General features: G+C 40.0%; 1 protein-coding gene across 1 annotated transcript in view; it reads left to right on the forward strand.

Moving 5' to 3' along the window:
* The window catches only part of gnb1l (guanine nucleotide binding protein (G protein), beta polypeptide 1-like), a 41818-nt gene that overhangs the window by 10720 nt on the left and 14349 nt on the right, over positions 1 to 16749 (forward strand). The window contains exons 2-5 of the mRNA XM_079814078.1: positions 7297 to 7434; positions 7529 to 7657; positions 8780 to 8942; positions 13347 to 13439. Of these exons, the coding sequence (XP_079670204.1) occupies positions 7325 to 7434; positions 7529 to 7657; positions 8780 to 8942; positions 13347 to 13439 (495 nt within the window). The 5' untranslated portion in view covers positions 7297 to 7324. The remainder of the gene's footprint in view (positions 1 to 7296; positions 7435 to 7528; positions 7658 to 8779; positions 8943 to 13346; positions 13440 to 16749) is intronic.

The raw sequence follows: 16749 nt of genomic DNA on the forward strand, positions 1-16749 counted from the left end.
TGCATTGGGAAAGCGGAGATGGTGGTCTAGTGGGTTAAACCACTGAACTGATATGCAGAAGGTTGCTTGTTCGATCCCAGCAGTTACCACCAGTGTGTCCTGTAAAAGTGAGCAAGGCACTTTTACTCCATGTTGCTCCAGGGGGATTGTCCCTGTAATAATAAATGTAAATGCATAAATGAAAGCAAATCCACTTTGCATGGACATCCAAAAAGATGGGGTGAATTGATGCGGTAAAACTGGCGTGTCACTGTGTATCAAGTACTGAGGAAGCCTCTGGAGCTGAAATTCAGATGGGTGTTTCATTTCCCACACGCACTGTTAGTTGTAGACCAATCCCAACAGACTGGGCCATCTGACCAATTAGAGCAGAGTAAGCAGACTAGGCACGTCTTTTTGGTCTGTCAAGATGTCTTTGGTCCATGTTGCGTTCATGTTTCAGTCGAACCACACCAGTGTTTGTTTGGAAACAACTTGGTTTTATGTTTGGTGCGCACCAAGGTTCAGATGGTATAGCATTCACACTAATTCAAATGACAGAGCAATTGCACCATTCGTTTTAATTGAACCAAATCTGCCAAGTGTGAACACCCTTGGACACACTCTTGATGATTTTAAGACCGATTTTGGGCCGATTTGCAACCCCCAATGATCTGGGGTATGTGGCCCAATTCGAGGATTCTCGCTACCAACTTTTTGTCCAAAGAATCCTCAGTTGTGGTGTCATTAGGATTATTTTACTGCTCCTTATCGCATCAGAGACTGCACAATCCCAAATCGTAAATATCAAACATGTTTGATATTTGCGACTCTTGATCAGGCTCACTCTCACGTGATACCCGCGATAGCCAATGAAAGCGAGCACGCTTCACTAACCGGTTTGGATGATGCGTGCTTAGCTGAAACTTTGATAAAGTATTTATTTTGTGGAGTATTGAGAGAGAAGATCGCCCCTATTCTTTTTTTTTTCTCTCTCTTTTGTTTTTCTTCCCTTAAAACAAAACTCATGTTAGGAGAACCAGCTGACAATGTTTGATCCCGAGTCTCCGTGAGATCTCGTCTCACTGTGAACATTTTACTACAATCGACAGGTGTGTGTTCTCATGGTCCATGTGCATTCTGAGGATTATAATGCTTAAAATCAGTTGAAACTGCCCTTATGTATGTGGTGTCCCACAGTTTTAAAATCGGTTAAGATTTGAAAATCGTCTAGTGTGTCCCAGGCCTAAGTCTACATGATTTTTGCCTGATGGACTTAAAAAGTCCCAAGTCTGGCTAGATGGGTAATAATAGCACAATCTTTTTGGCCTATTGCCATGTTTTTATGAACTGTAAAGTGAAAAGAGAACAAAAAATAATAATGCTAGAACTGAACTTGCATCTCCTGTGTGCACTAACCTCAAGGCCACAGCTCCTAGAAAATTACTTTTGTCTGAAACGCAAAGTAATAAGCCTTCCTCTCAGACTTTTTATTTTATTTTAAGTTTCCCATAATGCTTTATCACAGCAGCGTTTTAAAGATGACATCCACCTGTTCCACGAGGGCAGCAGTAATCACATTCTATATTCCCACAATCTGCAGGATCTTAGTTGGGCTTATTTATGAATGGCAGCGTATGACAGTGGTTTGGGCAGAGGTGTGTGGCTGCCCATCACTGAATCCACTGATTCCACGGCGCGGGGGGAGAGGAATGCGGACCGCCTATCCACGATCTTTGAAGCCCACGTTAAAATGACTGCTGGTCCCCCCTCCTCCGGTATAAGTCTCAGCGCAGGGGGCACAGATAGAGCCTGTGTTTGATCTGAAGGTCGCCAGCCCTTTGCCTGTGTTGAGAGATACCTGGCTGACGTGGCTGCTTCTTATTTAATAACATGAAGGGGAAGCGAACTCTCTCTCATAATTAGGCCTAATTACCAAGCAGGTGTTGACAGACGGCCCACGAAGAGACAAACTGCCTTTATCCAGAGTCTTAGAGTCAGATTACTGGAGCTGTCTTATCTGTTACACCAAGAGCGCTGAAAAACGCTCTCTCTTTCTCTTCATCCTCCCATCAGAAATGGGCATTCTCACTTCATATCTGCTTTTGCTTGCACATTTAATTACAGATCCTAAATAATTCAGAACAATATTGACATTTAAATGGATTTTGATTTAATAATCATGGTCTCATAATCATGGCTTTTTTGTCAGACGTTCAAAATAACATTAAATATCTCTGTTAATTGTGAGGGAAAATTTGTATTTTGGATGGATAGAAATTATTACAATTAAAAAATGTTGATCCTTCAGAAATCATTCTAATATGCTGATTTGGTGCTCTAGAAACATTTCCCATTAGTATTAATGTTGAAAACAGTTGTGCTGTCTAATATTTATTAGATCTATTAGATTAGATTATATTAGATTTATTAATCTTTTTGTAAATGTCTTTACTGTTACTTTTGATCAATCTAATTTATCTTTGCTGGATAAAAGTGTTAAATTCAGAGCTTATGTTCAATGATCAAATATCCCGAGCGTTCCTGAAACTTCAGTGTGAGTGAAGCGGTAAAACTCAACTATAGTAAATGTAGTAGTCTTAATAGTCTACTGGTTAGTGCTGTGGTTGACCAAAATGGGGTTTTTATTGACTGATTAGAATATCTAGAGAACATATTGGCTCATGGATGCTGTAATGGCAACACATAACAGGTATACAGTCTACTAATTTAATTGGGGAATTTGTGACTAAGAGTTTCACAACAGCACTGGAACTTTTTTTTCCCCACTCCACTTGTTTATTTGCCACATCGAATTCCAATTCTGTTTCGCAACATTGTAACCCGAGTATTTTTGTTGACAGCAAAAAATAAACAAACTGTCTGAAATGTCAGTTAGTTAATATCAAAAATGAAATGTTGTAGGAAAGCTGCATCGCACTCTCAATCTTGTTTGTGTAATTTATCACCCCAAATTTTTTTTCATAATTTATTCACCCTCCAAATCTGTATGATTGTCTTTTTTTCTGTAGAAAACAAATGAACGGTATTAAGAATTTATATATATTTTTGTCCATAAAATTAAATGGGGTCCATTGGTCCAATGTTGTTTGCACCTGATTTAGTTTTATAATAAGTCAATCATATACAGGTTTCGATTGACAGAAGGATGAATAAATGACGACGATATTTTTGGGAGACGTATCCCTTTGAAATATACATTATACTATTTAATAATCACAGCAAAAATGAACTGCATTGTGACCCCATTCTGCCTTTTTTATCCATAACACTGTATGCGCTCTCCTCTCTGTCTCTATCCATGCCAAAAAAACTTCTATAAAAAGTTGCCTTGCCAATGAAGTTCTTGACTCTTTGGCCTAGTTCCTCAGCCTGTTTTTCCACTTCATCCATATCTTTATTTCTCTCCATCTCTGACTGACAGCACCGTATTGGCAGAGGTATGTCTTGATGCGTCGTGTTGTTTGCATAACGAGAACATGCGTTTCCAGACCCGTGTGTCAGTGAACTTCACAATACGGGCATGTTAATCCTCTTAAAACCTATGAAAACCTTGCTGTCACTATCGGACTGATCGCTTTTTTGGGGGAGGGGAGAATTACAGTTTAAAGCCCATTTTATGCTATTTTAAATTCTTAATTTTACAATAGATTTGCATACATCCCATCCAAGGTCAAAAACACTAATGTTCTCATAATATACATTGTACATCTCCTCATTTCTCAAAGAGTCTGAAAAAGGTTTGTTTGAAGATTCAGTCTCTCTAGACCCCTCCTTTCCACGAACCTACACTTCTCTGATTGGTCAGAAGGCCCAGTATGTTGTGATTGGTCTACAGCTCACACAGCATGCGTCAAAAACAAAACGCCTATTACCATATCTGAATTTACTTCCTCCTTGTATACACAATGATACGAAAGATGGCGTCATTTTTTCCATATCAATTCCAGCGTGAGTCCTCATCCTTTTAAAATGCCTTTGCATTTTAAGTGGCTTTGCAGTGCAGAAAACAGCATTAAATTCTTCCAGGCCTCTACAACTAGTGTTTGAGGGCGGGTCAAAATATATGACGTTCGCGGGGAGCCAATGAAGACCAAAGGCTGGTCTTATGCAAATTTTTCTTATGTTACATTGTTGTGTATGTATGTAACAGGAAGTGAGACTGAAATTGCTGATGACTCATTTCAGCAGTTCATAATCGGTTCTTTCTTTTAGTAAACAATGGCCCTCATTCATGATTCTTTCATAAATATATGAGCAAATTCTGAGTAATTTGCACGTAAAATGGACCTTTACACACAAACGCTTTGTATACCACGGAGTTAAACGTGTGTATATTAATGAATTCCAAACATTCGTAAACAGGGCGCGCTTACACGCTCATTCATAATTAGCATAATCCCCGCCCATGAGTTACAACTACGCAAATGACCTGCCCAGGAACACTGTGGAATCTTCTAGACTCCCTTCTCAGGTTTGGCTCCAGTATATTGCATACATGCTAAAGAGACCAATTGGCCAATTGCCTAGCAATAAATATTCAATTATCATGTGTCCACCAAAGCATTTAAGCCAGCTAAAAATGCCTGGTGCTCTTCCGAAAGCGCTTGAATGCGCTTTGCAAGCGCAACGTTGCTATGATACAGAATACCATTGCTATGATACAGAATACCATGGCAGTAATGTGTTACTAGTTATCTCATTTTGAAGAATATTACTGAATATAAAAATGCAGTAGGGCCTAACCAGCAATATTAACTTTTCCATTGTTGTTCAGTTGTTGTAGGATGATTGGTCGGTGTTGTATTTGTCCAGCCCCTCCTCCACTGTGATTGAACGGCTGGGTAAAAAGGGACGAGCGCGGCCTATTGCTATTACCCAAAGTTGAAGTTTAACAACAACAACAAAATTCTATTCTTTTTGACTGTCAGGATTTGATTTTCTTTTGGCAAACTGCTAAAGCTAGGAGCTATGATATATTTGTGAATATATTTAAGATATATTAGTATTCCTCTCTTACCCATGATCCCCTTGTGGCTGGAGACTGTCACTGCTCTTTAATTATATGACTATCAAGTCGAGTCATATTTATTTGTATAGCACTTTTGACAATATACATTGTTTCAAAGCAGCTTTATCATAAGTTATATCAGAAAGTCATACTGTATTGTTTATAATGTCTATAGCCTGTTAGTGTTAACTGTCAGTTATTGCCATTTTCCTTATCACATATTTTCGTAATCATAAATTCGTAATCCTGTCTATAGTTTTTTTTTTTTGGGCATTGCATTACCATGGAAACTGTACTTTAAAACCTTATAGCAGGCTACATTTTTGTGATATGTGCTTCAAATTTGGAACACAGCTTGGTTAGACATGATTTTATAGCAATTTTGGTATATACTTTTGTATAAAATATATATTTTTAACTTCAGTACACTTTTACGCTTCTTCACTTCTGCAATAATCTTCTGAGTGCCTGTATTCCAAAGCATTAATTTTACTTTCAGATCTATGCTCAAAAAAGGGGGGTCACAGTTAGCAAGCTAAAGCCCCTATTGCAATTTGTCTGGAGAATTACAGTTTTAAAGAAAACCATATACTACTTGGCAATTTCCAATCATTTCTAAGTGCACTAGAAAGGTAAATAGCTTTAGTTTAAGATATTGTTCAGCTGGATAGACAGTTCCCCAAACCAGAGGTTTAATTTCAGCCTCTATATGTGCAGTAGACAGGGTCTGGCTCCTATACAGGCCTGATGGCGACTGATAGTCACGGGTTCTAATCCCACTGCCTCCCTCTCAGTTCTCCTGTAAGAAACTAGAGGGGTGTTTAGTGACTGTCCCCTTTGTGAGGGGTTCATATGGGGCGGCTGGGGGCTCGACTCTTAATTAGGAAGGTAGGGCAGTGAAGAATCTCCGCTTGACAGATTAACATGCACAATTTAACCACTAACCTTCCGAAATGAGCTCCCCCAAAATACCTGTGGGTCCGGTTTCAGCGCAAGGGCAGAGGTGACCAGAGATGACACTGAGCAGAAGGGTCTTCATTAACCGGGCGGCTCCATATCTAAAATCAGCAATATCAGTCGCCACTCAAAGGAGAAAACCGGCTCTGTCTGTGGCCATGCAGTTATTTTTGTTTAATTGTCTTAATTTCATTATAATTGGTGTAATTTTTTGCTTCCCTTTTAAATGGTTAAATAACTAATACGGTTATGAAACTTTTCTCGGTGTCAAGCATCTGAAGCATTTCTATGTCGAAACTCGAAACTGACATCTTATGATATCTTGCAGGTTCAAAACCACATCAATGTGTCAAATTTTTAATGTTTTCTTTTATGAAGGCATCAGCAGATTTAGCTTTTTGCGGCCGTTTGAAAGGGATTTGTTGCTGACATCTTATCGTCAAATTTCCGTCTGGATTTTTGTGGTCTGTTGCATCTCCACTGTGGCCCTCCCTGCAGCCATCAGTGCCGTTTGCGCTCCCATGTGCTTTGAAACCCTTTTTTTGTTAGCTGTTGATGAAAATAAAAATGTAAAAGACGGTTTTCAGTCTGTTTACAGTGATTAAGTTGTCTCGCTCATGATTTATGACGTATTGTGCAAGAGGTTTTACAAAGCAGAAGGAAGACGAGGGGGAAAAAAATCATGATCACATCTTCCTTTTGCCCAAGGGCTTTTATAGTGTTTACAGTGTTAACCAAGAGATATCAGTGTTTTCATATGGGCTGATGCTAATAATTAATTGTAAGTTGTGTAAAAAAATTCCACCAGTGCTGGTCATGTGGTCGGTTAAATTTTTCTATTCTTTTTAAATGTCAGGATTAGATTTTTCTTTTAGGCAAACTGCTATAGTTCGAAGCTGGTTTTAAGATTTATTAGTATTCCTTATTTACCCATGATTCCCTTGTGGCTGGAGAAGTGTGTCAGTCTTCAGTGATTCTTCAAAAATGCCAATTTGATGCTCAAGAAACATTTTATTATTATCAAAGTTGAAAACAGCTGCTTAATATTTTTGTGGAAACCAAACCGTGATACTTTTTTTTCATTAAATAGAAAGTTTTTTTTAAATAAAGCATTTATTTGAAAAAGTATTTTTTGTAACAATGTCCTGTAAATTCTTTTGATCAATGTAGTGCATCCTTGCTGAAAAAAAATTGTTCTTGTTTGTTTTTTAAAAGCCCCTACATTTGTGTGTGTATACTTGCATATTTTTATACATGTTTACATATTAAATGTTTATTTTTATTTACCAGGTATGCACTGCATTTATTTATTTATATATCTATCCTAGGATATTGATCATTGATGTTGCTGTGGTGATGTCCCGCCCTCCTCCAGACCCACTGTACATCCTGAGGGGTTCAGGGGCCGCAGTGAACACCCTTCACTTCTGCTGTGGTGGGGATGGACCACCATTTCTCTACTCTGGGTTGGTGCCAACTTATTAAATGAACCTTCTTGCAACTTTTTGGTTGCCCTAGTACTCTTCTGTTCATGGTCATCTTGATGCTTGTGTGCTTTAGGTCAGGTAAAGGTGCAATCCATGTCTGGAACCTGACCACTAGGAGAGCAGAACATGTTTTAGAGAGCCATGCTGGGAACTCTGTTATCTGGCTCCACACCTTCAAAGACAGCAGCAGCAGCCTCATCAGGTAGAGGAGAGGGGGGTAAGGCCCTGTTTACACCTTGTATTAAGGTGCGTTTTGGTCGATCGGATCACAAGTAGACGAGGGAGACACATCCCCGTTTACACCTGGTGTTTTAATCCGTCTCTTTTGTCCACTTTCAACCACTTCTGTCCTAATTTCTTTGAGGGGAGGTAAATCTATGTGTTTTTTCAGATCTTTCCATCTAATGAATAAAATAAGCTTGTATATTTTACATTTATGCATTTGGCAGACGCTTTTATCCAAAGCGACTTACAGTGCCCTTATTACCGGGACAATCCCCCTGGAGCAACATGGAGTAAAGTGCCTTGCTCAAGGACAAACTGGTGGTGACCACTGGGATCGAACCAGCAACCTTCTGCGTATCAGTTCCATGGTTTAACCCACTGGACCACCATCTCCATCTCCATCTCCTTCTATTTTGCATATGAATGCGCACGGAGATGACAGAAAAACATACAGCCAGCTTTCGTTTCTGCTCTGATAGCCACAAGTCCACGGCGAACACTGTGAGGAAGTGTTAGAAATCAGGAATATGAGAGAATTTTGTGTTTGGTACGTTTTTCGTCTTCAAACAGAACTTGGTTCTCCAGTCAACAAAGTTTAAATTCCATATGGCTAGCGGACTTCCCATAATGTTTTCAGTGGCCGTTTTTTTTGTGGCTGTTTGACCATATGAGCGTTTACACTAAGAAAGCAAACTGGTCAAATGCATTTTCAACTAACGTTACCCCTGGAAGTGGTCGAAAGTGGACAATCTCAAAAAGCTTTAGAACCTGTATTTAGTGTTGTCCACTTGTGATCTGATCGAACAAAAATGCTTCTTAATACCAGGTATAAACGGGTCCTATTATGTGTGTCACCCCTTAGCCTATCAAACGTTGCATCATTATTGTCGCATGACAATCTTACACGCATACATCAAATATGTTAAACTGTAATGCTCATGCAGGAGAGACTTGGACTCCCTTTCCCCTTCTCTTTTTCCCATTTTCAGTCCCCTCTCTCTACTGTCAAGATCTGGCCGAAGCGGTTCAGTTAATTTGTGATATTTAGTGTGATTCATTGCCATGATTGGTTTTGTGTGTTTGTGTCTGTTGCTGTCAGTCAGGGTCGGGACATGCGGGTGTGCGTGTGGGATCTGTCTGAAGACCGCACCACAGTGACGGACTCTCTCCTCACGGGCAGTGTGGGGTTCAGTCAGTGCTCTCTGCTGGAGTCCCGGCCCGGATCTGCTCTACTGGCCCACCCCACAGAACACATGGAGGAGGTGAGTGACTGCAGAGATAATAGCTTCATCTCACACATCTCAGGACAGTGCCCACCAACACTGCAGTTCCCCTTCAGAGGAATACATTTAGTTGCTTAAGGTACTTGCATCAATAATCGGATTAACCAGATTACCCCCTTTCTGCGTACATACCTTTTATCACATTCTGTTTTTATATGTTTGCATGTTCAGGTATGTGGCGATGTCTTGTGGGAGTTAGCAAAACTGAAATGGCTTACAGCTTATGCTACTGTTCAATATTTTGGAATCAGTAAGATTTTATTAGAAATTAATACTATTCGGCAAGGATGCATTAATTTAAACAAAAGTGGATCATGTGACACAGAAGGCTGGAGTAATGATGCTGTCAATTTTGGTTTGCCATCACAGGAACATTTTAAAATCTATTAAAATAGAAAAACATTAATAGTTTTAAATTGTAATAATATTTCTCAATATTATATAATATACAATAATATAATTGTTTATTTTTCTGTATAATAGACTTCTTTCAAAAATATTTAAATCTTACCAACCCCTGACTTTTGAATGGTAGTGTATGTTTAATTAATTAACCAAGCAGTCTCGTATATAATCCAATACCAAACTACATAATAGCTATATATTGATGAATTAATTAACATAGCAGGTAAATCAAACCACCACTAGTTGGAATTATTTTAATCTGGTACTAGTGGAATTTTGGCAAGTGGAATGATTATTTAAAAAACAAATTGATAGTGGTCATTTTAGGTAAGATTCAGTCAGACTGTAGGTGTGCAGTCAAGCAGGCAACAGAGAGCAGAGAGTGTGAGTTCTGCTCTGTCCTGGCTTTTATTGCATCCAGATTCATGTTTCACTGTCCAGTCTGCCAGTTACTCACTTGAGAGAGCCTGAGCTGTCACTCGATCTACATTTACCATGCTTCAGCTCCCAGCAGCCCTGCAGCCCAGACCAAACACAGAGCTTCAATATTGCCGTTATCCTCGTCCTTTTCCATACAATGCTCCAAATGCATCTCCCTTCCTCTTTTTTCATCACTCCATGCCCATTATCACTGTTATATTGAAATAAAACCAGACCAGATCACTACCGTTACAATCAACAAAGCTGTTGTCAATGTAAGCAGTCGACGTTGCAAGCCACATTTTCCATTTTTGTCACATTGCAAAAAAATCCTTATCCAGCTGATAAATAAAATTAAAATGTTTTTAATGATTCCCATTTGCGTTGTTTTATAAAAAATAGTGTGCATTTACACCAATCAGGCATAACATTATGATCTAATATTTTGTTGGTCCTCCTTTTGCTGCCAAAACAGCCCTGACCCGTCGAGGCATGGACTCCACTAGACCCCTGAAGGTGTGCTGTGGTATCTGGCACCAAGATGTTAGTAGCAGATCCTTTAAGTTGTGAGGCTGGGCCTCCATGGATCGGACTATTGAGATCTGGGGAATTTGGAGGCCAAGTCAACACCTCAAACTCGTTGTTGTGCTCCTCAAACCGTTCCTGAACCATTTTTGCTTTGTGGCAGAGCACATTATCCTGCAGAAAGAGGCCACAGCCACCAGGGAATACCGTTTCCATGAAAGGGTGTACATGGTCTGCAACATTGCTTAGGTAGGTGGTGCGTGTCAAAGTAACATCCACATGGATGGCAGGACCCAAGGTTTCCCAGCAGAACATTGCCCAAAGCATCACACTGCCTCCGCCGACTTGCCTTCTTCCCATAGTGCATCCTGGTGCCATGTGTTCCCCAGGTAAGCTACGCACACACACTCTGCCATCCACGTGATGTAAAAGAAAACATGATTCATCAGACCAGGCCACCTTCTTCCATTGCTCTGTGGTCCAGTTCTGATGCTCACGTGCCCACTGTTGGCGCTTTCGGCGGTGGACAGGGGTCAGCATGGGCACCCTGACTGGTCTGCGGCTATGCAGCTCCATACACAACAAACTGCGATGCACAGTGTGTTTGATCGGACCACACAGGCCAGCCTTCGCTCCGCACGTGCATCAATGAGCCTTGACCCTGTCGCTGGTTCACCACTGTTCCTTCCTTGAACCACTTTTGTTAGATACTGACCACTGCAGACCGGGAACACCCCACAAAAGCTGCAGTTTTGGAGATGATCTGTCCCAGTCGTCAAGCCATCTCAATTTGGCCCTTGTCAGATTCACTCAACTTTGAGGACAAAATGTTCACTTGCTGCCTAATATAACCCACCCACTAACAGGTGTTATTCCCGTCAGCTGTCAGTGGTCATAATGTTACGCCTGATCGGTGTGTATATATTAATATAATCTTAATTTTTATATATTTATATTTTTATTATATGTTTATTGAAATACATAACAATTAATAAAAACAAAATAAAATGGAAAAGGGGTATAGGAGCATTTATCACTGTAGTGAAATGCAACGTAGGGCGCACCACCTAGTGTACTCCATAGTGCTCAAGCATATGGAAACATGGGTCTGGAATTTACAGCTCTCTTACATTCCCCTCCCACCTTGTACTAACTAATGAAGGCCTTGTCAAAAGCCCATCAAGGTAATAACCGTCACAAGATAACTGCAGGCAAACTGCACCACTATACGTCTCTTAAAACAAATAACAATGCTGTAAGGCATGCTGGGAGTCCGGAACTCGACCTCATCTGTGTCTTCCGGTGTTTTTGGAGGCTTTCATGTTTAGCGTTCCAGTGAGGCTGACAGTGCAGGGCTTTAATTAATAGACTCGCTGTTATTTATCGACTGCTTAACTTGTGTCGGAATCGCTCGCTCTCTCTCTCTTTAACCTGGGGGGATGAGAGTTGCCCTTCTCTGCTGTTTATAGTTACAGGCGTAAACACATGTTGAACGTGCAGATGTGTCTTAGTGTTAAAATATGAATTGGTCTGGAGTCAGAGATGTTAAATTGAGCTTAATTAGAATGATTCTTAATCATGGCGGCCTCTGCAATCAGCCTGAGACAATAATGGCCTGGGGAAGTTACTCAGGAGTTATTACATTGTATACATGTTATATACAGTGACCCCAGAAGCATTTGGACACTTATACACCATAAAAAGTAATTGCATTCGATAAAATATTAAAACGAGCATTTATTTGAAAAGAAAGATAGCACAGACACATTTTTCTAGCAAAAGATGTCATCAAAATGTAGTTTAAATGATTAAATAAATGTTCAAAATTGAGACAGTGTTTGGAAACTTTCTGGGTGTCATGTTCATAGAGGATGCTATGAACTGCACCTGTGGTTAGTCCTGTATGAACTTAAAGGTTTAGTTCACCCAAAATGAAAATTCTGCCATTTAATTACTCACCATCATGTCATTCCAATCCCGTAAGACCTTCGTTCATCTGAAGATCTTTTTTATGAAATCCGAGAGCTTTCAGTCCCTCCATTGGGGGCAACGCAATTTACACATTCAATGTCCAGAATCGTAGGAAAGACATTGTTAACGTTATCCATGTGACTTTTACGTTTAACCTCGATTTTATGAAGTGACACAAGTGCTTTGTTTGCGCAAAAAACCAAACATAATTTACCTCTATATTCACAAAATAATCCTATCCTATAGTGCGTTTCATGGAAGAACTTCCAGTCTTTAGTCAACACACATGTATTGCACCCAATTGTGGGAAATAAAGCTCTCTGATTTCATCCAAAATTCGTGTTCCAAAGATGAACGAAGGTCTTACGGGTGTGGAACGACATGAGGGTAAGTAATTAATGACAGAATCTTCATTTTTGGGTGAACTAAGCATTCAAGAAGAACTTCATACATCCACTAAAAATCACCTTGAGGCCAATTGCATATCATTATTTGTTTGCAAATGCCTCTAGTTTTGATATTTTGTTGTTTAATGGAAAGCCATTCCAACATTTGAGTGTGGCTTAAAAGTGTTCAGAAACTTTTTGGGGCTGTTGTAGTTTGATGCCAGGGAAATTTGCATGTTCACCAATGGTTCCATTATTCTTCTTCTTATTAATGGTCATAGCCCTTCTGTGTTGGAAACTGTTGTTTTTTAAATCAATTGCCTCTGTTTGGAGTCTGACGAGTCAAGACTTGATGAGGCAGAGCGCCGGAAAATGGGAAAGCTCCTGGCAATCAGCCCAATGTTGGCTGCACTCGCTTACCACCTGTGAACATGCATCATGGCAAACTAACAGGACAGTTTTCTAATACACATCTGTGCAGTGCTTTTTTATTCAAACTCTTTGAATGTAGATTATTTGGAGGGTATCACAAATTTTTTTTATGGATGTGCATTCAGTACTTAGAACATTAATAGTGGTGACTCCCATAAACCTGGAAGAATTATCTCTGAAACTGTATGGAAAAATACAACACTGAACAAGAAATAAAGTCTCTAATATGGATGATATTTTTCAGGTGAGCGTGGTGGAGATGAGGAGCTGGACTCCAGTGTGCACTCTCAAACCAGATTCAAAGCTGGGGATGCTCATGTGTATGAAGATGTGGCAGGTAAGAGTCACAACATTCCACTACATTTGTCCGGAAGTATGCTTGGGGAAAAGTTTAATTACTTTCTTTAAATTATCCGACATATATTTTGGAGAATGAAAGCGATTTGCTTTATGTAATGCTTGCATAATTAGTCAATAAACATTTCCTTAACTTTAGGTTCTAATAATTTATGTGGCAAATAAATTAGGATTTTAACTAGGAGTGTACTTAATAGATAATTTTTTTTATTTAATTTAGCACTGTTGAGGTTAACTGGAATACTTGCACCATTCTAATGTCAACAGTAGTTATGATGCGTTCAAGTCATGTCAGAAAGATTGTATTTACGTTGAACACACATAAACGCCACCACAATGTCATAAATATAAGTGGGAAACTCAGGCTTTTCTTTAAGTCCCGAGTTTACAAGTTGGGGTACCAAAATAGGTATTTATAGATATAGGTATTTAGCAGTGACATTGTCAGGCTTTTTTATTTACAACAAAATTGCCTGCACAAAATAAAATGGCACTATAATATATAATGTGTGATTAAAGTTTAATTGCTTCATAAATGAATAAAACATCTACAAAAGCAAAACACACCTGATTTGTTCTTCATTTTCTACTAGTACAGTAAAAATTGCCTTACTGTATTTTTGTGTAGTTAATTAAGAGAGTTAATTAAATTTGCTGGATAAAAACCCTTAGACTTTTGCAAACACAAGAAAAAACTTTTTTTGCGTTCTTGTTTGCATTGGGAAAGTCTCAGGGTTTTTTTTCCCCTTCAAATGTCACTTTAGAAGCACTGTCAGATTTACCCAGGTTATTAATGTTGTTGTTCTTAATTTTCGGCATTGTCAAGTGTTATCTTTTGATGTACTGACAAGGAAACCAAGAGCTCACAGAGTAACTGAGCAGTTGGCAAGTGTGTAAAGCAACAGAACTGATCTGATTTATGGATGCGACCTGTCCTGGCTGTTCCTCCCCCCTTTACACCCGCTGCACTGTAATCATAGTGTTTGGAACAACTTTGCGTCAGTGCCATATATCAACTGCCCGTGTGTGTTTTGTAAACACAGCTGAATTTTTTTTATTTTGCTTCCAATAAAGAGACCTATAATTATTTTCACCGATAATTAATATCTCTTTTTATAGTATTTACGAGTTTTCCATCTGTACCCTCAGTTAATCTCAGGTCAGTTGACAGCTGGGAGGAGTTTCCTCGCAGTTAATTGGCAGCGCTAATCAAAGCAAAAAGAAAAGACTGGTGTTGTAATTCTGTTTGTTTTTCACCAACTTTCCCTCATCCTTTTGCCTGTCCTGTGTATACAGTGGGGCTCTTAGTGCTGCCTGCCTGAATTAGAATTGATAATTATGAAGTATTAATGCGCGCCCCACAGGTAGGTGCTGACATCTAACAGCAGGACTCTGGGCGGCAGTGAATCGCTCCAAGCTGTCGTCTTTCATTGCTCAGACAGGGAGATCTGTTACTGTCATGCTCAAGCCCGGCAGGCTGAGTTCAGAGGTACCCGTCTACCCAGAAAAGGAACCCAGCGTGAACGTGTTAAGCAGTCCTCTCTCAGTGTGGGCACACTTGGCCCGGTCACTTCCCCAGCGGCTGTAACACATTGCTCTCTCCCGGTGTCAATCAATCATGAGGCGGTTGTCTTGTTATCCTCACAATCCCTGGTGGTGCAGACTGCCATTTCCTCAACCACACACACACACACACACAGATGATCGCTATCCTCCTCGCTCTCTTCTCTTTGAACACGTCTCCTCCATCATGCTGCCAGTAGAACTGATAACAGATTTATTGTCTGTCTTTAAGCGCATCATGTTGGACTATTGGAACGGATTAAATGCCATATTAAGTAATGCTGTTTTTGGGGTTTGGCTTGAGACTCGCTTGGCACTTTTTGACTGGCTCCCCCATCTTCGTTCTAAAAGAGCCCCGTGGCTTCTGATTGGTTGGAAGTGTCTCAGTCAGTGCTGTAAGATTAGAGCTGTATGATATATTGGTGATTGATTTCCCTGTGTGTGATCAGTTCAGTGTTGTTAACTAAAACTATTAAAGATCATTTTTGATCAACTTGAAAATGAAAATTAGAAATGTTGCCGTGGCCACGATTTGAAACGAAGTACTAAAATTACTAAAACCTAAAATAAAAAAAAATAATTCAAAATGAAAGCTGAAAATATAAACATAACACTGCAGTCAAATTTGGATATTTAATTGTTTACAGTAGTTGTGCCCGTTTTTTTTTTTTTTTTTTTTACATACCGTGATCTAGCACTTAAATCACCATGCTTTAATATTATGAGTAATTTTCTAATGTAAACATTAATTTGTAGCACTCAAAACTATGGAAGTGATAAAAACAAATTTTTGATAAATACGATTCGTGCTTTAGATACGCATTTCATGAGAACGTGTTGGGGTGAGATTGGACAAGGTCTGGTGTCAAGAATGCAGTGATGTTGGCGAGAAGGAAATGTTCCTATACAGATATCCATCAAAATCCCCATGACATCACCCTCCACCAGCTCTGCTCCGCATGTCCTCTCCTTAAGTGTTTCAGAGCCTGGCCTCTTTGGACTCCTCATTATTGCCCTGTAAACCGCTTTCGCTTTCATCAGCGTGTTGCATATTCTAGTAACCCTGTCGCACATCTGTTCACCCTTGTTCAGGTGTGGCTTACACACACGCCACCCACAGTCCTTCACACGACTTGACCTAGAGGAGCTCCTCTCTCCCGATCTTCCTTTGAAGGCCCCCAGAGATGCGAGGAGGGTCTGTGCTGGGATCAACTCTGTGGTTTCCCACTCAGCGGGGGCTTCGGTGGTGCATGGCGACTTGTTGCCATCCAGTGGAACGCCACCGCTCTCCTCCCCTCCGTTCTGTTGTGGCTTGAGTCTGGAGCATCCATCTGATGCAGCTGTTGGGATGATGAATCTTTCCCTGAAGCCCGAGTCCTAATCCGGCTAAAGCGCCCTCTTGTAGACCAGCCATGGAGGATATAATGAATTAGGTGTCTACCCAGGGTTCCATGACCCTTGACCTGTGACATCATCAATCAAGGAGCACCTACACTTAACTGAAGTGCAGGGGCCAGAGGGCAACAGACGGTAATGCTTAACAACTGTCTATGAGGCTTGGGGATTGATTTCCAGTTTTTTTATTTTTTATTTCATCCTAATACACTTTGCCAGGGATGTGTTTACATGGCATTCGTGATTCGAGGGAAACTTTGTTTAATCGTAGCAGGAAAAAGAAATATACCGTGCGAAGAGAGGACGGTCTTTGTGAAAAAAGACACGGCAGC

The sequence above is a fragment of the Gobio gobio genome, assembly GCF_949357685.1.
Source record: "Gobio gobio genome assembly, chromosome: 4".
Lineage (NCBI taxonomy): Eukaryota > Metazoa > Chordata > Actinopteri > Cypriniformes > Gobionidae > Gobio > Gobio gobio.